This window comes from Diabrotica virgifera, chromosome 6 (genome assembly GCF_917563875.1).
Source record: "Diabrotica virgifera virgifera chromosome 6, PGI_DIABVI_V3a".
In the NCBI taxonomy this organism is placed as follows: domain Eukaryota; kingdom Metazoa; phylum Arthropoda; class Insecta; order Coleoptera; family Chrysomelidae; genus Diabrotica; species Diabrotica virgifera.
In genome coordinates this window covers 17,273,072-17,297,766 of record NC_065448.1, presented here as the reverse complement: position 1 = coordinate 17,297,766, position 24,695 = coordinate 17,273,072, and the positions used below count along the sequence as shown (strand labels likewise).

The following is a 24,695-nucleotide window of genomic DNA, read 5'->3' as shown; positions in this document are numbered from 1 at the left end:
AATAAAGCAAATGCAGTCCAGGACGAAGAAGAACCTCATGGTTGAAGAACTTGCGAGATTGGTATGGTGTTGATACAAGCATGCTATTTAGGGTGGCAGTGAATAAAATTAAGATAGCTATGATAAGAAATAAAACACATTGATTACAATAACATTGTTTACTTAATTTAAATTTCCTGATTATTTGTTTACAATATTAATAAGATTACAATAATAAATTAAATAAATAAAAAGTGATAGCATTCTAAGGACATCTACTTAACAGTTGATATTTAATGTTGAATCCTTGTTTTTTCTCTTCATCAGTAGTGAAGTTCGTTTTTTGTGAATTGAAATGAACGTAGAAAGGACCGGGAGCGTATGCTAAAAGAAAATTACATAGGTCAATTACTAATATAAAAATAAAGCCAATAAAAAAGTACAATATAATTTTAAAAAAATTTAAGCTTTTTCTAGCAGATGTCGCGAGGACATCCCTGTCATTTCGTTCGTTGCAATCCGTGACTGCACGCAGAGCATTATCCTGGTTTCGTCAGAGAGAAGAGCATATGTATCACCTGATGCGGGGCTAAGAAGCCCCGAAACCGATAGAGATGCTTGCTGTATTCTCTGATCAAGGGCGTAACAGAGGCCCCCGCAGCATGAAACTTGCGGGGGGGTGGGGGCAAGATATCAGGGGCCCCATCTTGTCGTCTAACATATGTAAAAATATGTTATTGTTATATTATTTTACGCACACATACTCAACTTTTTTTAAGCAGTATAGTATTGAAAATGAAGTTTATTAAGTAAGGATTAAGAAAATTGTAGATATTATAAGCAGCTTTTGTTCTACAGAGTTTCTTTATCTAAGTCAATACTTTTTGAGTTATTTGCGAGTAAAATTATTAATTTTTCAACAAAAAAACTACGTTTTCAGGTGGTTTTTCGCAAATATCTCCAAAAATAAATATTTTATCGAATTAAAAATATTATCAAAAAATTATCGAACAAATATTTTTAGCAAAAATGTAGCTTGTAAAAAAACCAAAAATGAAAAATGGTATATTTATGAAATGTCTATAGACACAGTAAAACCAAAGTTTTTTGGTTCATGAAAAATTTTGCATATGAAAAATTGTTCTTATTCGTCCAATTTCAAATCGAATATTTCAACGTGAAACATGAAGCACTTTTCGAAGAAAACTCATTAAAACTCAGCTTTATATTTATTTTTTGTAAAAGTTTCTAGCATCAAAACTAAGCGAGTAGGCTCAAAATAAATTTGGTCCATTTTTTGGTGAAAAAAATCGTGAGAATCTCCCCTTATTTAGCACCTCAAATAAAATGAATCGTTAGCTTACTTTGTACTTAATTGTATTGTTTATATGATCTGTAAGTTTGGCTGGTTCAAAGTTCTTATTTTTGAAAAATGTTGTTTCCATAGTAAAAAAAGTTTTTTCTTTTCGAAGAATGCCATTTTTTCAAAATAATTTAAAAAGTATTAGTAATACGAAAAATCTCAAGAAGTAAAGAAATGTAGGTTTTGCTTTTATAAATATTTGGTTTTATTTTGTTTTTCTCTAAAACAAAAATCGGTTAAGATATAACTGTTTAAAATTTTCTCGTGATTAGTGACTCGTTCAAGCCCTTTCAACTAGAACCCTTTCAAAAATAAGCACTTTGAACCAGTGAAACTTATAAATCATAGTCATAGGTCATATAAGAGTCATATAAAAAAAGTTAAGTAATTTGCAAAGCGGTAATGATTAGTTTCATTTGGGGTGTTAAATAAAGGGAGATTTCACGAGATATTTTTTTTATCAAATACTTACCTTTTGGGTTATTTACGCCTGAAAACGTGTTTTTTTTTAATAAAGAACATTTTCACTCGCAAATAACTCGAAAAGTATTGACTTAACCACTTCGGCGGTGACACCGAAAATTACACGGTATCGCCGTATTTTACGTTCATTTACGGGGCTATAACACATATAAGTTTTTGTTACACAAGTCGCATTTCGTAATTGGAGGGCCATTTAAAGGGGCCCCATAAAGAGGCACAGGGTCCCGACGGAGTTTGTTACGCCACTGTCTCTGATTGAACTAGAATATAACACGACTGCAGTTTGGGTTGCGACGAAATTGAAAATATTTATTCATTTTTAATACAATCTAATTATATATTCTATGGTGTCTATGGACATTCTTCTCCAACAAAACATTTCAGAGGGATCATTTTCTTTTCCGATTGTCGCAGTGACTAAGAATCACATTGGTATGTTAGTATTTGGAATACTAAACACTTGACCAATCTCATTTTACCAAATGGGAGGACTTGGGTTCGATCCCCGGCACAGATACCAGAAATTCTTCTTCTACTAGTGCCGACTCCACTAATGAAGGTTCGCTGTAACCATTGCAAATTTGTTTCTCAGCTTCTGCTTTTCTTAAAAGTGCCTGTGTGCTTAACTCGTTCAGTCGTGAATGTTTTTCAGCCAGGATACCTATTTGTCATCTATCAAGATGCCCTTTGCCTTTGATTTTACCCTTCATAATCAATTGCAACAACTCGCACTTATCATTTCTAAGTGTACTCCCCAAATATACTGTCTTTCTTCTTTTAATGGTGGTCAAAAGTTCTCTGTCTCTTTCCATTCTGTGCAACACCATTTCGTTCGTAACATGATCGGTCCAAGGTATTTTCAAAATTCTCCTAAAAATCCACATCTCAAAAGCTTTCAGCGTTCTCATTAAGTCAACATTAAGAGTCCAAGCTTCGACACCGTAAAGAAGAATAGAGTGGATATAACATTTTACCATCCGATATCGGATTTGCAGATTGAGTTTTTGGTTACCTACTCAGAAATTTCCTCATCTTCAAAAAGTTGGTCTTAATTGCTCTATTCTTGATCGAATTTCTGATCTAGATCTTCCATAGAGGTATCAATAGATCTTCAGTATTAATCTAGCTAGACTGCTAAATATTTTATTTTGTCCACCTGTTCAATATTTTCATTTTTTATCTGGATCCTAAGAAGATCTTAAGTAATCCAGACTCCTAAGTATTTCATCTTATACGCTTGTTCTGATTTAACTGAGCCTGCACCCCAGGCAACCAAGTGACGTCAATAACGTCGAGGAAATATCAGTTTTTGGTTGAGTATATACACGTGTTTGAACATTACGTCGTATAAACGTCTTTTGTAGGTGATTTTAAATACGTAAGATTAATAATAACGTTAAAATACGTTTAAAAACACGTTTTCATTTCAGACAGCCCAAGTCTGACGTCACAAAAATGAGAGGAGCTTAAAGAGTTAATGCTTATAATGTTTAATGTTGTATATTGACGTGACTCCAAACTTCATTTATTGTTTACGTGCTTTGTGTGGTAAAATAAGACTTAAATTAAGATATGCTGGATAATTTGTTAATAAATTATTTATTAGTTTACATGTTGTTTCAGTTTTGACACAGTAAGTATACCTATATAAAAAGTGAAAATTCTACAATGTTGCATTGAGGGTATTTGTAATTTTATTGTAATTCTATGCATTTTTTTTATAAAGTTTTCCATTTGGTTTTACTTTTAACCTATAAGCTAAATTTAAAACAGTTAAATGAAAAATTGCAATACCAACAATACGAATAATTATTATTGTGTATTTTTAAAACCATAAAATGAAAAATAATTTAAAAAACAACATAAAAACTACGTTTTTGATAACACGTATTTAAAACGTGATAAAATGACGTCAGTATGGTGGGACATATTCACGTGACTTTCGACGTCGAAAAAACATGATAAACTGACGTGGTTGGGTGATAATTATGACGTCTTTTCAACGTTTTGTAAACGTTATTTGGTTGCCTCGGACCGTGCTTTGAAGGGCACGTAAAAGCAATCAGTCCCTGCTACTTTAACACTATAACTTCAGCCAGAAGGTTACACGAAAACAAATTGTCTAAAAAGCCAATTTGCTGCAATGAAATAATTTACGAAGTAGAAATCGAAACATCAAAATAAACTTATTTTACATTAAAATTATGGCTTATTCCCAGTAAAGATATACTTACATCTGAAATCTTCAGGTTGGTTCAGGCACACTTTGGAGATTAAGCTGTTGGACGGTGACATTAGATCATCAAAATATAGTTCTGGTACATACAAATAGTGCATACAGTCGTTGTCACCGTGAAGTCCAAGGGAATTGTCGTAAGGTAGGTACATATAGTCAGGTACAAATCTACAAACAAAAACAATTTAAGACAAGTAAATGTACTGATGAGCAGTTTCCTATAATAAGACCGATCAACAGTGCCCACGTTTAAAAGATTGATGTCCAGCTAAATATCACCATGGGAATGATTGCTGGAGTAATCATATCCACACCATCACATCTTCTAACCATATATATAACACCGGTTTATAGCGTCCTGCGCCTTCCGGTTCCAATTCTTTAGTCACGTCGATCTGTCCAATCTCCTGGTCGGAGATCTCTCTCAGACATAGCTTTCTGGATTCCACTTATCCAGGTTGTTTTCGGTCTGCCCCTTTTTCTTCTTTCCGGGGGTTGCCATTCCATTATAAGCTTTGGGAGTCGATGTTCCTCCATTCTTTGTACATGGCCACACCAACACAGTTGTTTTTGTTGGACTTCTTCAATTATGTTTGTTTTTATATTCATAATATCTTGTACCAGTTCATTCGTTATATGTGAGATTCGATATATGTGAGAAGTACCAGATATATGTGAGACTCTGGAGATGCAGGCCGAGCTTCGCCAGAAGTCCATTTCCAGTGCGAGCAACTTCTGTTTCACATCCATACAGTACCACGCTTTTAAAGATGCTATTATAAAGCTGTGTTTTCTTTTCTTTTGATATGGTTTTTGACCAAAGCAGTGAGTTCAAAGCTCCTATTACATTCTTTCCTTTCATAATTCTTTCCTCTATTTTGAATTCTCTCCTTCCACTTTGTTGGATTCTCGTTCCAAGGTATACATAATCAGAGTTTGGCTAGATAATCATATTATCCTCTAGTTGTAACTCACTTTTCTGTCCTCCTATACACATATATTTGGTTTTCTTTATATTAACGTATAGATCTCATTTTTTGTATTCTCGAAACAGCTGGTTTGTCATAAATATTAGATCATTTTTATCCTGGGCAATCACCACCTGATCGTCAGCAAAATGCAGTGTGTATAGTGTTGAGTCGTCGTTTAGCTGTATCCCCATTCCAGAACACGATTTCCGCCACTTATTCAAGACCTCATTTATATAGATTTTAAACAGTGTTGGCGATAAGCTGCATCCCTGTCGTAGTCCTCTATTCACCATGAAGCTATTGGATAATCTGCTGTTGATTTTTTATGTTTGCTTGGATATTGTTATAGAATTGTTGCACTGCTTTTATTAAAGTTATATTAATAGGAGATTTTTCCAGGACTTGCCATAATTTATAAAGTGGTACGGTATCATTTGCCTTAGCTAGATCGACGAATAGTAGATGTATGTATTTCTCTGTCACTAGCTACTTTTTTTTTTCGTTGAGTTGGTTGAGCGTGAAGATGTGGTCGATACAGGATCTTCCTGCTCTTCTAACCATACAATATAAAAAGATCCTTAACAACACGGCACTGTCGATACATAACTATATAGAAAATGCAACCAAAAGTAGACTGCGCTCCAGAAAATCTCCCATACAAACTGCAGAAATAGCGGCAAACATCAGATTCAACATCATCACTAAATGGACCCAAGAATAGTCGGAAGCTTAACTAAGCACAATTATACCTTGCATCACAGAGATACTTTCTAGATTTGACCGACCACGTAAGACTTGGTGCGCACTTAACCAGCAAGAAAAGCAGAGATAAAGAGAACATAAATAGCAGAAACATATAGGTATATTATAGACTATGATCAAGTCAAAGAAAGCTAAGCAGAAATTAAATGAAATGTCTTAAACTCAGCTAATAAAGCTAGTTAATGTAAAGAAAACTAGCGAAATGATCCTTCTTTGTTCATCAGTTATCTATGTATCAATGAACAAGAAGAAGGCTTCTACAGAGCGATAGGAATAAAAAGAAGCAAAAAAGAGTACTGATACTCAATTGGGCATAAAAAAGCATTTATTATTTATTTGTTAAATGTTTCTTAAATCATATAGACCAGTACTAAAAATACTTAGCGTATTTTACCAGTACTTAAATATTTATTAACAACTATAACAACTGTATTCAACAAAATATACGTAACTGGAAAAATACCCCAAAGCTGGTTAAAGTTGACCTTAGTTGTCTATTCGCTGTCCAAGTGCTTATACAAAGATGCAGGGATGTTGACTGTGACGTGTATATTTGTTTTATCGACTACAAAAAGGCGTTTGATAGAGTAAAACATGATAAACTCATAAATATCTTGAAAGAAGCGGGAGTAGATGATAGAAACTTGAGAATCATATATAATTTGTATTACAACCAAACTGCCAATATTAAAGTGGATGACCAATTGACAGAGGCAGTCTCCATAGATAGAGGAGTGAGGCAAGGATGCATCCTGTCCCCGGTGCTGTTTAATATATACTCTGAATGTATCTTCGAGCAAGCGCTGGGAGAACTACAAACAGGAAGGCGTATTAGTCAATGGAGTGCGTCTGAACAACATTATATATGCCGACGCCGCTGTAGTTTTTGCAGACAGTCTAGATGGTTTGCAAAGAATAATGTCGTGCATATCAGATATAAGTAGAGAATACGGACTTGATCTCAATACGAAAAAACAAACAAAGTACATGGTAGTCAGTAAGCGCGAAATATTAAATACACAGCTTTTGGTTAACCAACAACTAATTGACAGGGTCGACAGCTACACATACCTTGGTACCAACATAAACAGCCAGTGGGACCACTCAAGTGAAATAAAACAACGCATAGGGAAAGCGAGATCAGCGTTCATAATGATGAAGTCTCTTTTCAGAAGCCACGATTTACCTCTTGCTACCAAAATCTCTATCATCAGATGCTATGTATTTTCTACGTTATTATACGGAGTAGAGGCCTGGACACTTTCCGAAGCTTCTTTGAGAAAACTCGAGGCATTCGAGATGTGGTGTTACATGCGCATTTTGGGAATTTCTTGGGTGGATCGTGTGACTAATGTTGAGGTTCTACGTAGAATAGGCAAGGAATGCGAGATTATTAACACAATCAAAAAGCGCAAACTAGAATATCTTGGCCATGTTATGAGGAATGAACAGAGATATGGCTTGTTGCAACTCATTCTTCAAGGCACGGTATTTGGAAAGAGAGGACCTCGGAGAAGAAGAATATCTTGGCTTCAAAACCTGAGAAAGTGGTTTAATGCATCGACAACCGGACTATTCAGAATAGTAGCAAGCAAAGTTAGGATAGCCATGCTGATCGCCAACATCCGGAACGGATAGGCACCTTAAGAAGAAGAAGAAATATTTATATATTTTATGAGACTGTAGCAGTCTATACAACAACTTTAGTTTTAATCGTTTACCTTATTCCACATACGCCAATCTCCCTCTTGAAAGCAATAGCATATTGTTGCCCATAAGTATAACTCTGTTGATTACTCACAGAACCATCGAAACCAAATGACTTAATATATCCAGTAGATTCAGAAAAGTATTGTATGGCACCCAAAGGAGCTAAAAAGATACAAAATTATTCTGTCTCTAAGTTGTTTTAACCAAATTATTACCTAGTAGTGGAAAATCTTCGATTATGTCTTTATTTTCTCCAAAGTTTATACCAGAGCGATGACCAGGACACTCAAGTTGTGTAATTTTAATTCTCCAAGTTGGAGAAAACAGTAACGGGTTGTAGTTTCTGTTTGCTAGAGTCATCTGCAACTGGACTCCTTTGGTTACTCCGTCGGTCTGGTTAACGTGGATATAAACTGGAAAACAAAACTGTTAAGTTATATTGATCTTAAAAAGATTGATTTGTTTTTAGCATTCAAGGTTATACAAAACATACATACATACATACATACACAACGAGTCTATTACAACCCAAGCTGTCTCTTTATGCCAGCGATTTCTGTGAATCGAATCATTTTGACCGTATTCCCTCGCTGCAATTGCTTCTTGAAACCCAACAAGTCATCTTTTTTGACCGTTCTCGTGTCTTCGATAGCCCGCTTTCTATTAATGGTATCCAGAATGTTGCCTCTACTTGTATCCTCCGTCTGATCTCATCATTTCTTATGTGTTCGAGCTTGAAAATCCTACATCTTCTTCTTCAGTAATCCATCTCCATAGCCTTTAACTTTACTAAGGTATTCTTTTTAAACATCTGGAGCATTTGTCGCCAGCGACTTCTAGTACAGTTGTTTCTTTTCGTTCACAAGTGACTTAATACTGTGATGATACTCCACTATATATTTTTCTTCTTGCAATCTCGGTTTCGTTCTCTTAATGTGCTTCTTATACTAATGTGCTTCTGCGTTCTCTTAATGTGCTAATAATTCTTCTACCGTGCTTCCACGGTAGAAGAATTATTTCGCGCAGCAGCCGATAGAGAGAGGTTTCAGGAACTTGTAAACATGATGAAGGCCAACGTCTGAATACGGACACGGCACCTGAAGAAGAAGAAGAAGAAGAAGAAGAAGAAGCAGCTTCTTGTATTTGTCTCTTTGAGTTTTTATAAGGAGTTCATCAAGTGAACTTTTTGCGAGAGTTTCTGAAGTTTATTGGCAAATCATAGCTAATACAGAAATCTAGTGGAATCATCATTGTAACTTCTTAAATTGATAATGGGGAAGAAAACATAATTGCAATGGGAGATCTAAACGGTAGAGTCGGAAACAACAACAGAGAAGAAATACTAAACAGAAATGGTGAAAGAATAATAGAAATATGTGTGGAGAACAAACTAGTTATAACAAATACAAAATTTAAACATAAAGAAGTACACAAATACACGAGAGTACAAGACAGCAGAAACGAAAAATCAATCATAGATTACTTTTTGGTAAGCAGCAACAAATGGAAAAGAGTACAGGATACGAAAGTGAAAAGAGGCTCAAGAAAAGAGAAGAAAGGTAGTAAATGAAAAAATAAAAAGTTACAAATTAAAAGAGAAAAGATATAAGAAGAAGTTCCAAGAAAAATTAGACAATACCCTGAAAGGTAGGGCAAAAAATACAAATATAGAAGAAAAATGGGAATATATAAAAACCAGCATAATCAAAGCAGCTGAGGAAACTTGTGGAAAAGCAAAAATAGCAAATACTAACATGAGGAGAACGGCATGGTGGACGGAAGAAATACGAGAGAAAATAAAGAATAAAAAAGACAAATGGAAGAGATACCTAAGCACAAAACACCCAGAAGATTACGAGGCATATAAAGAAAAAAGGAAAGAGGTTAAAATAGCGGTGAAAGCAGGAAAGAAAAGGTCATGGGAGAGATTTGGACAAAAAATGACAAAAAATTATAGGGAAAACCAAAAACTCTTCTACGGCGCATTAAAACAACTCAGACAAAAGAAAGAGCACACGATGCCGAATATAAAAGACAAGAATGGAAACGTACTAACAGAAGAAAAACATATAATGGAAAGATGGAGAGAACATTTCAAAGAGCTAACTCATGCAGACACGGACAACACAGGGGAGATACAAGAAAGGAATGAAGAACAACAAGTGGAATCCATAACAAGAGAGGAATTAGAGAAAGCGATAGAAAGAGTAAAATTGGGCAAAGCACCAGGCAAGGATCATATCACCCCGGAAATGATAAAATTCATGGGGACAGAGGGAATGGATAGCATGAAAGAACTAATGAATGATATCATAAATAGGGCAGAATTACCAAAGGACTGGAAGAAAGACATTATACTACCAATACACAAAAAGGGAGACAAGAGAAACTGTAATAATTACCGAGGTATCACCATATCAAGTATCCCTGGGAAGGTTTTCGCAAGAATAATAGAGACAAGAATAAAAACCCAAATAGAAACAACTATGGAAGACACACAGTGTGGATTCAGGAAGGACAGAAGCACGCAAGACCTAATATTCACATTAAGACAAGTAAGTGAGAAGGTAATCAAGAAGAATAGAGAGATACATATGCGCTTCATTGACCTGGAAAAGGCGTTTGACAGAATCCGAAGAAAGGACGTATGGAAGACACTAAAAGAAAGGGGAGTCGACAGACACATAATAGAAGTAATAAAGGCTATGTACAAAAATAATACAAATACAATAAGAACCAATAACGAGGAATCCAGAGAATTTACTACAAGTCAAGGCGTCAAACAGGGATGCGTGCTGAGTCCACTGCTATTCTCAGTGGTACTGGATGAAGCGATAAAGAAAGCCAAGAGAAGAATGAAAAAACTAACATTAGGATACTGGCAAATGAAACGGACTCAACTATCGGAGCTACTATTTGCAGACGACATGGTATTGATAGCAGAAACCAGAGAAGACTTACAGAACAATCTTGAAATTCTAGAAGAAGAACTATCAAACATAAATATGAAAATTAATACAGAGAAAACAAAAAAAAATGATAATTTCAAATACGAGGAATACACACGCAATAGAATTAGACGGGAAACAACTAGAGCAAGTGGAATATTTCAAATACCTAGGAGTAATAATCGAAGCAAATGGTAAACAAGACATGGAAATAAACGAGAGAATGGGACGAACAGGAAGCTTATTTAACGCTATGAAAACAACATTTTTGGGGAAAAAGAGATACCGGAGAAAGTAAAAACGGCAGTCGTTAAATCAGTAGTTAGACCAACAATCATGTATAGCAGCGAGACATGGACATTGACGGGGAGACAAAAATCCAGAGTCAATGCTATGGAAATGAGATTCCTGAGGAAAATAGCAAACAGAAAGAGGACAGACAAAATACGAAACGAAACAATTAGACAAAACCTAAAACTGGAACCAATCAATGAAAAATAGTTGAGGAACTAAGATGGTTCGGGCACGTGTGTAGAATGTCGAACGAGAGGCTTACAAAACGAGTGTTCGAAACGAGAGTTCAGGGGAAAAACAAAAGAGGAAGACCAAGAGTTATGTGGGTAGATGACATCAGGAAAGAAGTCGAGAAGAAGGGATTGACATTGGAAAGTGCAAGAAACCTAACGCAAGATCGGAAAGCATGGAGACTACAATGCCAAACTCAACTCCACCAGCCTTACAGCTAAAGGTAGAAAGGCTTAGGACTAAGTAAGTAAGTAACTTCTTAAATTGCATAATATGATTTCATTTTCGATCTTTTTTTGAACAGGAAACAGTTTCTGAAATTTTGTAGTTGAATTTTTTTTCAAACGACAAGTTATAAGCATTTCTATCGAACTCTCATTTCAGGAGGACCAGGTAATTATTCTGACAGGGTTTTCTTCCCTTTTCTGACGGTTTTACCAAACTATACTGGCTAGTTTCTCCCTTTTTTTGGTTCTTCTTACAGGGGTCATTTTCAGACAGGGACCTTTATACGGGGCTATCAGCCGAAGTCAGCTGAATCCGGTTTTTAGGAGGTATTTATTCCTCACCCTCTTCGTTTAGCATCTCTTGCATGGTGGGACCTAGGTTTGGGACTGGTACAGTGGAATTTTATATAAAAGCAATCCTTTTCCAATTTACATTGTCTAGTATCTTCACTGACATACATATTCATACGAATGTATCTTCCTTACGGCAAATGTTATAATAAAATGCCATCCATACAAAGTAAACTTCGTTCAAAATTATCAGAACGATTTTGATAGACGTGAAAAGTTTGCAGACATAGAGTGATATTGTTCATTAAGTAATGAAGTAAAAATTAAGTACTTACCATGTTGTTTATCATTATTTCCACATAGATCTGGAATATTGAAGTGGTTCGGGGTTACTCTAAATATGTCATCAACACATCTGTATGATTTATAAGATGCATACTGCGGTGTGGTTAGAGTGGCTGGGGCTAAGTTAAATTTTATGAAGTCCAACCTATGTTAAAAGATAAAATGTATTAGAAAAAGTATGAGCTTTTTTATTGTTATGTTAAAAGTGCTGTTATGATAGAAGGTGCATTTGATAATACCTCAATCGAGTCTATACAAAGCGCACTGGTGAGGAAGAAAATCAACAACACAACATGCAAGTGGATTATTCAGATGCTTCAGAGCAGAATAATATCCACAGATACGCATGAAGATACCATAAATCTGAGGGCAACTAAGGGATGCCCTCAAGGCGGTGTATTGTCACCGTCATTATGGAACATAGTTGTCGATGATCTGATTCATGGGCTAAGCGTCCAAGGAATCTGGGTCCAGGGTTTCGCAGATGATATCGTAATAGTAACTAGGGGAAAATTTCCCAGCACTGTTGCGTATCAGATGCGATATGCCCTTCACTACATAGAGAACTGGTGTCTAAAAGAGAACCTCTCCGTGAACCCTTCTAAAACTAAACTGGTAGCCTTTACAAATAAGAGGAAGCTTACTGGACCGAGTGAGCTGAAATTATTTGGAGAGGTACTGGAAAGAACCAATGAGGTTAAGTATCTAGGGGTAACCCTGGATTCGAAACTCAATTGGAATACTCATATTACCAATATAACCAATAGGGCTAAGCGACTTTTCTGGAACTGCAGACGAGTTGTAGGTAAAACCTGGGGATTGAAACCAAAGGTGATATGTTCGTTGTACACATCAGTGATACGACCGACAGTTACTTATGGGTCAGTACTCTGGTGGAGAAAGACGGCTTTGCAATCTTGTGTGACCACTCTCACCACCCTACAAAGACAAGCGCTTCTAAATATAACAGGAGCCTTGAATAGTACAGGAACGGCTTCATTAGAGGCTATCACAGGTCTCCCTCCGCTGGAATTGTATATTTCGGCGGTAGCCTTTATGACCATCCTGAGGCTCAAACCAAACAATACTTGGAGGCCAAATTATGTATTGAATAGCCACACAAACATTACTGGGACTATACTTGAGAAATCCATCTTTATGATGAACTTAGATATGATGACACCAGAACTAATCATCACTGAGAAGATTAACACAATTATACCATCTAGAGAACAAAAAGTCCCAAACATTAATAGAGACTTAATATGGTTCACTGATGGATCTAAAACTGCCCATGGTACTGGATCAGGAGTCTTTGGGCAAACATGTAACTATAATAAATCTTACAGCCTAGGTTAACATACAACGGTGTTTCAGGCTGAAGTTTTTGCTTTGGTGGCCTGCATTGATGAAATCATTGATGAGGACCCTAAAGCTAAGAGGATCAACATTTACACAGATAGCCAATCGGCTATTCTGGCTGTAAAGAACCCTCTCACCAAATCAAAACTGGTGAGAAACTGCAAAGATCTCCTCAATAACTTGGCAAAAGACAATAAAGTGTCTTTAATATGGGTGCCGGGTCATGAAGGGGTGCATGGGAACGAACGAGCAGATATGTTAGCGAAACAAGGCTCGAGAAAAACTTTTGAAGGCTCAGAACCTTTCTGTGGATTCACTAAATATGCTATGAAAAACGAGGTTCAGAAATGGCTGATAAAGAATCATCAAAATATATGGAGAACCACTCAAGGGCAAATCCAGACTAAAAAAATAATCAAAAATATTGATAAAAAACTCTCGAACAGTTTGATGAACCTCAATAAACGAGAGATCAAAACGGTCACTGAAATGGTGACTGGACAGTGCCGTTTAAGAAATCACCTATACAAACTAGGTAAGGTGAATGAACCATGGTGCAGAAAGTGCGAAATGGAAGAAGAAACTGCCATACACATACTATGCTATTGCAGTGTGCTAGGTGATGTAAGGCCGAACTTCACTGGTCAAATGAGGTTTGAACCAGAAGAGATCCTAAAACTACCAATAAGAAAACTGTTGGCCTTCGTTGAGGCCACAGGACTTATTAAAGTTTAAGGAGAAGAACAGGGTTTGGTACAAAGGTCTTATGACCAAGTGCCAGAGACTAACGAGTCTCGCCTGAGTTAAGAAGAAGAAGAAGAAGAAGAAGAAGAAGTGCTGTTATGCATTTCCGAATCAAGTATAGTGTATCTAGAGTAAGTTTAGCATCATTTATAAAGGATCGTTTCTATTTTGTTGTTTTGTGTTTGATAGATATAGATATGATAAATAATTACAAAAGTTTTTTAAATTATTTTACTAATTAATTATCATTAAACAATCTTCCGATCTTCCTTACCTTATTTGACAAATATTCTTGTTCCTGAGGTTAACTATATATTCACAGTTGGTTTGTCCATTGCCAAGTTCTGTTGTCTCGAAGTAGCTTACTTTGGCATTACTGGTTTTGCCGCAGGTACTTTCATCTAAAATAAATCAAACAGTTAAAACTGTTAATTACCAATAGACAAAAGAGGAAAATAGAAGAAAGATAAAAGAGTAGACGATATATATAATTATACAGTATTTAATTTATTTAAAAATAATATATTTGGTAATATAAGAAGAGAAAGGAGTATAGGAAGAAGAAGAATGTCATGGTTGAAAATTTTATGAAGACTGGTGTCTTCATAACTCTTGTTTTATGGAACTGCATCTTCATCTCCAGAGCAGCGGTAGATAGAGTAAAGATATTGATGATGATAATCCTCCTGGGAGGTTGTAATTATTAATTAATATAAATAATTTTTTCAAATTTGTTTCGTAGAGACCTAGGTACTTATTTTTTGACTGTCTTTGCAGTGGCTTAGTGTTCGGTCAATAGCTGAATGACATCAATTTTACTATAATTGAAAAATTCTTTTCTATTTCCCAATTTTTAAATACACACTTTACCACAATCATTCTTAACAAAGCAAATTCAAAATACAGTTACTATAATACCATACTATAATGCAATATTACTAAGGTTCTAAATGCGTATTTTTAAGTGCTTCATAAATATTTTATGACTACGCACCTTTTGTGTTTGCATTTCAAAACGCATAATAAATTATCATAGACGAATTCATTTTATATTTTTATAGAAGACATAAAAAAGTCTTATTGTCTATTCGGACAGCTGAATTTATAAAGACTTGATATATTTGACTGTAATCTCTCATTATTTTATTCTGTTATAAGAAAAGTAACGGTATTTTGAATATACGAGATAAAGGTGAAAATTATTCTTTGATATTTAGTTTACAGTTTATTATTCCTGTTTATGCACACTTTTGCGAATGACTCGGAAACTGCATTCTCTGATACATTAAGTGCCACTAAAAAGTTCCAGAAATATCTCAACCTCAAACTCAAATCAAACCAAAATAAATCAATAAATTTTGTAACATTCGCAACATTTGTAACATTTGCTTTGCCGGAGTAGAACGTGTTAAGTAACCACTATCGTTGATAGATAATAATAGGTACACTTTGAATATTTATCAATCAACGCTACTACTACTACTTCCTTCGGTAAAAGAGTCAAATACGAAATATACAGGTTATTTCACGGAGGGTTTACACTACCTATATATTGGAAACTTTGTATACGCTGTGAGCTCGTACATAGAGGGGATATTTAAAAATTCGCGAGCGCCAGTAGTGACAAGTCTGTAAACGTTTACTGGAAATTTGACATAAATGTCAAAGTGATTAATTTAAAATTAAAAATAAAAACATTAATTATAATAGTTATTTATGATATAAGTGTTAAACGTACACGTTTAAGGCACGCATGTGAAAGTTTGCAGAATGAGCGATAGCAAGTTCTGCAATTCACATGAGTGCCTTAAAAATGTACTTTTTAACACGCATATCATACAATATTTTTTCTACAAACGTAATTACAGGACAATATCTACAAAAACTTTTACTTGAACGTGACTGACATTCCATTTTTATATTTTTTTGACATTACATCAAAATTGTCTATACGGTCAATACGAACTGCAGTGCCTTAAAAATATTTTAAAACACTAGTGCCTTAAAGTAACATTTTTAACGCACGTATGGAGTGCTAAAAATTGCCTTTTTAACACGGTTGTAGATTTCGAAGATTTCTTTGAGTTACTAAATCAAGTAGATATTATACAACCCAGTTATCATGAGCACTCTTTATTAAACAGTATTGTTTTAAACAACTACCTTACAAATTGGTCAAAATCTGTTTGTATTTATACAGATGCATCCAAAAGTTCAAATGGTACTGGTTGTACCTTTTATATTCCAGATAAATTTATAGAAAAAATGTTTAAACTGCCCTCAAATTTCTCCATTTTTACGGCCGAGGCTGCGGCGGTATATGAGGCTTTAATTTATTTCAAGTTGGCATCCTATAATTCCACAGTAATTTTATCTGATTCATTATCTGTGCTTACTGCTATTCAAACACCTCACCTACCTTGTAGTACTTCTAATCCATACATTTTTTTAATAAAAAAAATCTTATTTGAAATTAATAAACACACCCCAAAAATAAAACTTATGTGGATCAAAGCACATTCAGGACTTACACATAATGAGCATATAGACCAATTAGCTAAAAATTCCCTCATCCATGGAACAGTAACCAAATATCAGCCCTGCATTCTAGATGCTTTTGCTTGTTTAAGAACTGAACAGATGAAGAGCTGGAAAACACACTGGGAAAGGTACTGTAACATTTCAACAACACAATACAGTTTGATACAACCGATTATTCCAGAAAAACCTTGGTATAAGAATTTCACCCTCCCTCGCAAATACATATCCACCATCAGTAGAATTAGATTTGGACATGCATGTTATCCTGCACATTTATTTAAAATAAACATATTAGATTCGAATATTTGTCAAGAATGTGAGGTTAAAAGTGACTTGAACCACATATTTTTTGAATGCAAAAAGAATAAACACCTAACCAATCACCTAATTAAAAGAATTATAGACCAGAACATCCCACTCCCTGTAAATATTCTCTTTATTCTGTCACTGAATAAAAAGAAAATTTTTGACTGTTTGGTATCTTTCTTGTCGGATAGTAAAATATTATTGTAATTAGTTATAAGTATTTGTAAAATATGTTTAAAAAATTAAAAAAAAAATAAAAAGAAAAAGAATTAAATAAAAAAAATTAATAATAAAAAAAAATAAAAAAAAGATAAAGAAAAAATCACTAAGAGGATTTAAACCTCCGCGGGGATGAACCGGGTTGACATCCTATCGTAGTGACAAAAAAAAACAAAACAAAAAAAAACTAAAATAAAATACAAAAAGAATGCATTTATTTTAATATTAAGATTAATATTTTTATTTGTAAGATGTATACACTATGTGTTCTTGATAAACATTAAGTAATATAATATATTTATATTTATTAACATAGTATGTACATTAGCTGTAATGAGTAGGTAAATAAGAAATAAAAAATTGTAATAATATTATAATAACCAAGTTTCACTAATTGGCAATATCTTTAATACATTTAATTTTGATTGAGACTGGCTGAATGACCATAGTCCAAGCCAAAAAAGAAAAGAAAAAAAAAACACGGTTGTAGAAAAAAAATATTAGGTGGTCAAAGCTGTGGTATATATTTTTACCTTAAATATACTTACGTTTTAAATACTGAATTTAAGTTTTTTTAATCTTCCGTAATATGTAATTATAAATTAATCTATTAGTCTTAGCGCCATCTACACGATAATTGTGAAAGTATCCGAAGTAAGAAATTAATATTTCATCAATAGAACGTCAAATGATTAGCAAAATCTTAAAAAGATCGATTACAATTTAATTACTTTTTTGCGTTGTAAATATTAAGCGATAACAATTAAATAATAAATTTAAAAATTACCGGTGAAAGTTGCATTACTAATCCTCTAGGAGCGACACCAGCGAAGCTCAGAGCGTATAAGGTACTATAGGTCAACACTTCATATTTTTTGAATTATTCATCATTTTTCAAAAAATTTGACAGATAGAGACAAACTTTTGAAATTAAATAGCCCCTCTATTCACAAACATAACGCCTTGAAAACTGTTACACACAAAGAATAAGGAAAGTTGTTTCAGAAATTTATGTAGAAATCGAATTTCTTAATACTCTGTTCACAAATGGTGCGCCATTACCTTAAACTTCAAACCACAATAAGTCAATAATTTTAAATAAAATACCCTGTATCTTATAACTTTATTGACAAAAGAAATCAATTGTCTTTCAACTATACCTCGTTTTTTAAATAGGAGGAGTAATTCAAATTTACCACCCCGTAATACTTGTTTGTAATTGATCCAACCGCAGGCAAGTTTACTCAACTAAATTATGAAAATGTGACACTATTTGACACTATATGGAGATGAAAACATATTACGCTACATTAAAGCCAACCGAATAAGATGGGCGGGCCACGTGCTAAGATCGAGTGACGAAAGACTTCTGAACGCCACATTCTGTGAAAGGCCCGATGGTAAAAGGTCAGTTGGTCGCCCAAGAAAGAGATGAAAAGACGCAGTAGCCAGTGATCTACGCAAAATGGGAGTACAGCAATGGGAAATAGCTGCTCAGGACCGACAACAATGGAGGGAAATAGTAAACGCGGCCAAGACTCACATAGAGTTGTAGAGCCAAATGATGATGATGACACTGTTGACATTTATGAAATTTTGACACTATTGGCATTTAACCTTTAACTACACGCGCTGGCGTATTTTGTACGCCATATATAAGAATTCTACTGTAAATATATTTAAAAATTTAATTTTTGACCTTGTTTATGTCTCTAACCTATCACTGGAATGTGCTTTACAATTTGGTTTTAGTTTCGTTATAATCGGCGTTCTGGGAAGATCGTAATTTACAGTTTATTATTTGTTGTTTTCGGTGGTGGACCATATGCGCCACGATTATATTAATATAAGTAGTAATATAGGTACATATTTCAATTGTTTTTTAGTCATTATGGCACAAAATATATTTTTCTTTATAAAAAATACTTTTTCTCCCGTAAAAAATCACATTTCAAAAACATTTTTATTAGCAATTTTATTTATCGTGGAATCCAGTTATTCCATGATTCCAGTTATAAATCCCAATTGGCTTACTGATAAGGAACTCCAAGTATTCACTGATGCCGAATAAGGTTTATAACAAACAACTAGGTGTATTTTTTCAAAAAAAAAAAAACAAATCCGCTGTTATTGAGTTATATCAACGATTTTTTGTGTTTCTACGTTATTCCATTAATTTTTAGTCTGCATTTACATACAGTGCGGTGGAATAAGTGTTGCCCCCCCCCTGTTAACTTGTTTATTTTAAGAATATAAGCAAAACGCTCAGATAGGTCGATTTTTAAACTAACCATAGTATATTATAGCATCAACGTTTCGAACTTTACGCGATCCCTCTTCAGGTGACAGCCATAACTTTGATTTTTTTAAATGGGAAAGTACATCATGTGACACCTCATTTAAAAGCTCTTAAAATACTGATTTCAAAAATGTATAATATTTCAATCCTGTTTGAGAGCGTAGGCGCAGAATTTCGGTCGAATTCTTTCTAAATGCAATCATTTTTTTCGAATCCTTAAAAAACTAATGAATATTTTTGAAAAATTTAAACGCAGAATGAAATATTACAGTATTCTCGATGGTGCAAAGTCCCTTAGAACTCCTATAATGTTTATTTTAATAAGTCACAGTGGTGAAAAAAAGAGAAAATTTAGTGTGATTTTTAATTTCAAATATATCATTCAAAAGAAACATTTGTTTATTCTAAGGGACTGTCAGCCCTCGGTAATAATCTAATCTTTGATTCTGCGTTTAAATTTTTCAAAAATAATTATTAGTTTCCTCAGAATTCGAAAAAAATAAATGCGTTTAAAAAGAGTTCGACCGAAATTTTGCGCGTACGATCTCAAAAAAGATTAAAGTATTATACATTTTTGAAATCAGTATTTCAAAAGCTGTTAAATGAGGTGTCACATGATGTACTTTACTATTTAAAAAAATCAAAGTTATGCCTGTCACCTGAAGAGGGATCGCGTAAAGTTCGAAACGTTGATGCTATAATATACCATGGTTAGTTTAAAAATCGACCTATCCAAGCGTTTTGCTTATATTCTTAAAATAAACAAGTTAACAGGGGGGGGCAACACTTATTCCACCGCACTATATAAAACAGTTGTTTCTAGAACTCTTTAGCGACGTATTAGTATAATATAATGTTGATGGATTACCGTCGAAGGCCGACATGATCAACAAAAAAATGAATCCGGTGATTTTTCTAATTACATTATTGGGTGTGTTCTGATTACAATCTTTGAGTTTACTCCTCCTATTTAAAAATGAGGTATAGTATTAGAGTCCCCTATACGTAAAGTTACTACTTTTAAAGATAATTTTATTACCGCACAGCTTTTACATTCTTCTTGAGTCATATTTGTCAGGTAGGTGTTACTTTATTAAATACCAAGATGCAATTTCCAAACTCTATTCTATCAAAGCTGGCGTACCACAGGGTAGCGTGCTGGGACCTACCTTGTATCTCTTGTTTACTGCAGATATACCTCCAACTATTCAGGAACCACTAGAGGAGAGACCACCTACAGAAGAAATGATGCTAGGAACATTTGCCGACGATACTGCAATCCTAGCCTCACACACAGACCCTATTTATGCCTCGCATCTCCTTCAAGCGTATCTAGACAGTACAAGTTTGGTTTTTGGAATGGAAAATTAAAGTCAATGAAGGAAAATCTATTCATGTTACATTTACAACACGACATTTACAACACTTGTCCTCCTGTAACTTTAAACAATCACCAATTACCATCAGCCAACGAGGTAAAATATCTTGGTATTCATTTGGACAGAAGTCTCACATGGAGGAAACATATCTGGACCAAGAGAAAGCAACTAGGTCTCCAATTCAGAAATATGTATTGGTTGATGGGCCGTTCATCAAGACTATCTCTGGATAATAAATTGCTGCTCTATAAGGCAATACTTATGCCAATCTGGACATATGGGTTGGAACTATGGGGAACAGCCAGTCACTCCAACATCGAAATCATCCAACGCTTCCAATCAAAAACCCTCAGAACCATCACTAATGCACCTTGGTACATCAACAACAGAATTATTCATCGAGACCTTAAAACGGATATGGTAAAAGAAGTCATCACAAAACGTAGCGCTGCATACATTACCGAAGTTGGAGGATCATGAAAACCAGTTTGCACTTAACCTCCTAGACAATTCCCAAGAACAGCGTAGGTTAAAGAAGTTCAAACCATTGAACTTACCATTTAGTAAACTTTTAAACTAATTAGTTAGTAGCTATAAAATGTAATTATTTTCTACACAACTTTATAAAAATTGTACTTTGATTTTACCAGTGGGTAAAATCTTTCTTGTCCTTAGTCAATGTAATCACTTTTGCTTATTGTTGACACTCAACAGATTGCAAAATACTTTTAAATAAAAAAAAAGATAATTTTGGTTTAATGTTAAATATTAACTTCTAATGATATCATTTTAATGAATTAAAGTGTATGAAAAAGAAAATACTTACAAACACAGCAGGTTTGGAGAATACCACAAAATCCGTTCGGTGTTCCTTGTGAGAGAAGACAACTGGCGTATGGGACGCACTGACCCCATTTGACACCATTTTGCGTTTGAACTTGACATTCTGTTGTTTTCAGTTTTATTCCTAGAAAAATATTAATCATATATTATTTGTATAGGTATACAGCAAAAACATTTCTTCCACTGAATTTATATAGAATAAAATCTTGGATGCTCAGGATTAAAAGTAGTGTAGAGCAAAATAAGAATACAAAATTAATTAACTGATTCAATCTTTACTATGTAAGAGAGGACTACGCAAAAAAACGCCATCACCTTAGAAAAAATCATAAGAAAATAAACAGTCAACACCAAGGTAGCAATAAAACAAAAAGTGTACAATTACTGAAGACATTGATATCATTCCTGGAAGCTGAAAAAATATAATAGAAGCATTTAATCTAATAGAAAAAGCGGCAGAAAATAATGGCCTAAAAATCAATGAAGCTAAACAAAATATATGAGCGTCAGTTTATCAAAAGGATTGAGACGACTCCAGAGTATAATTGTAGGCAAATTTCGAGAACATAAAAAATTGTAGGGACATATCTATCTCGTTAGGCACTTCAGAGAATAATATTATTAGTGAAAAAATCAAAAGGAGAATATGCATCGCAAATAAGACATAAAACTTACTTGTAAAACACTTTAGATGTAAAATTTACGAGAAACTGATTAGACCAGTCAGAACATATGAATCAGAAACATGGACACTGGAAACATGGAAACGAAACACAATGAAATAATAATGTATACCGACGATTACAACAACGGCATAAGACACGACAAGCATAAGAAGAACACAGAATGCTAAGGAGAGAAGAGAAAAACATACATCGAAAAAAAAAGTAAAATATAGATTAAAAACTCCGAAAGGTAGTAGAATTAAATAAACTGACAGATATCATGTAAAAACTATCGGGCAATAACGATGTTGAATATAGCCTCAAATATGATATACGAAACACTAAGACCATATACGGACCAATAAGAGTATATCAATGTGGTTTTTCTCGTCGAAAAAAATATACATTCAATTACCCATAACTCACTTTGAAATAACATTAGTTTAGTTCTTTAAGTTTAGTGTATTAAATTTTTTATTATCTTTAATTTTGGTAATAATAGCTATTTTACAAAAGGTTATAGTTTTTAAGTAATACGTGAAAAACAGCTTTAAAACATGCATTTTTTTTGAGAAAAAATAAAATCTTTTATATTTAATAACTCAAAAAGTATTGATTTGTGTTAATAACTTTATATAACAAATTTTGCTTAGAAGTTGCCCCTCTATCGATTTCTGGTATTATTTTTAATAAACAAAATTTCACCCGCGAGAAGGGGTGGCATCCACCCCCAGGGTAAAAGCGCAAGTTGGAATCATGTCACCTTTGTTTCTTGAAGTATCTTCTAACTACTCACCAATTTTCATGAAAATCGATGAAGGTTCAACGAAATCGGAGGTGAAAACCTTCAGTGACTACACTACAGGGACTGTAGATAAATTGAACAAGTGGAACAAGATCATCAGTTAACGATGATGAAGAATAGCGAAGGTCGTTGTCAAAAAAATCCTAGATACTATTTTTGGTACTTTATAACTAAATTTAAATAAAATAAATCTAATAACTTTTTAAATTATTATTATTATTTAAATAATTGATTAAATTTTGTCTACTTACGTTCACCCTGCGGCCACACAGAATTTAAAGGATCTTCATCGGCGAAGTCAAAAATCTCCCCGTTCGAGACTCTCAAGAGGGCCACTACACAAAAAATTAGCAACATCTCAATCGGCTCCCTCTTTCTTCAAAAGTCTAACACACAATGGCCCCACTCAACCCAATCGGCTCTATATATTACCTCCGTTGGTAATGTGTACATAACTGAGTAATTTCTTCAACCAAGCCCTAAGGCTCACTCTGATAAAGATTTAACGGTTGTTTGAATGGTTTAGTCAATATTTTTTTAACTAGCAATATTTCACTTTTTAAACAAAATTATTTCGAATTGTTTATAGGAAGTAGGTAATCGTCGAAATACTTGGCTTGACACTCCTTTAAAATCTATGATGGATGAACGTACAGAGTGTCCCAAAAAATATTGGGTTTCTAAGAGTTGTATGAAAGATCTGTACGCTAATGCTAAGGCATTTACGCTCGATTTCATAATAAGTTACAGTAGACTTTAAATTTTAAGTTGGTACCTTTATCAATGGAATTGTAATACACATTAAAGTGAACTTTAGTTAATGATCACTTTAAGTTGATTATGAAACCAGGCATAAGTAAAGGACAGGGAAAGGTTGGAAAAAGCTTTACACCAGGGAAATAAGCCAAAAAATTAATCTGTTCGGGACTGTGAAACTATTTGATTTTTTTGAAGTTAGGGTCTTATGTATACTTCTTTAGGCGCGATTGGGAGTGAATTTTTATTATTCTGCGCGCATGCGCACACAGAGAGTATAGAGTTCGTTGCTAATAAATGTTTTAAGTTATGTATGTAGGGGAAGGGGGGCATGATGGGGTAGCTAAGGAAAATAACAAAAATACAACATAATTACTACGTTTATTACTATTTTTAATTGATGGCACGTTACGTCATTAATCTAACTATGATTTGGTACAATCTTTGGAAAATCAACCTATCACATTTTTCAACAATTAGCCATTAATAAGAACATTATGAAAAACCATCTTGCCCCATACTATGGGGTATGATGGGGTAATGGAATTGGGGCATGATGGTGATGCTAATTAATTCTCACAAAACAAACAAAAATGTGTATTTGCTCCAGATCTTCATTGTCCACCCTAGCACAAGCATTGTGAGCTCAACATCCACAGATCTGGCAGCCTACCCAGGGTTCTGACGATGTCACTTTATCTATGGCTGTTTTCATAGCATCTCTCGACCACTCTCCTCTTTTTGTTTTTTTCTTGTAAGTACGTACCATGGTATTATCTAAAATAATAATCCAATGTTATTTATTAAGAAATTTAAATTAACCCAGACTTACCACCACTGTCCCATCATACCCCGCACCCAATACCCCATCTTGCCTCAAAAGGTAACTTTAAACAAAAAAAAAATTCACTAATTAAATGTTTAACGTATTCACAC

At 34.1% G+C, this 24,695-nt stretch overlaps 1 protein-coding gene across 1 annotated transcript; it reads right to left on the bottom strand.

Moving 5' to 3' along the window:
- Nucleotides 1–143: 143 nt before the first annotated feature.
- Nucleotides 144–23,413, bottom strand: LOC114328196 (uncharacterized). The gene is made up of 8 exons (XM_028276981.2): nucleotides 23,255–23,413; nucleotides 21,517–21,657; nucleotides 14,221–14,347; nucleotides 11,831–11,985; nucleotides 7,720–7,917; nucleotides 7,516–7,666; nucleotides 4,060–4,229; nucleotides 144–363 (listed from the first exon to the last, which is right to left on the bottom strand). Exons 1-8 carry the CDS (start codon nucleotides 23,358–23,360, stop codon nucleotides 245–247), a joined length of 1,167 nt encoding a protein of 388 aa, XP_028132782.2. The 5' UTR covers nucleotides 23,361–23,413; the 3' UTR covers nucleotides 144–244.
- Nucleotides 23,414–24,695: the final 1,282 nt, after the last annotated feature.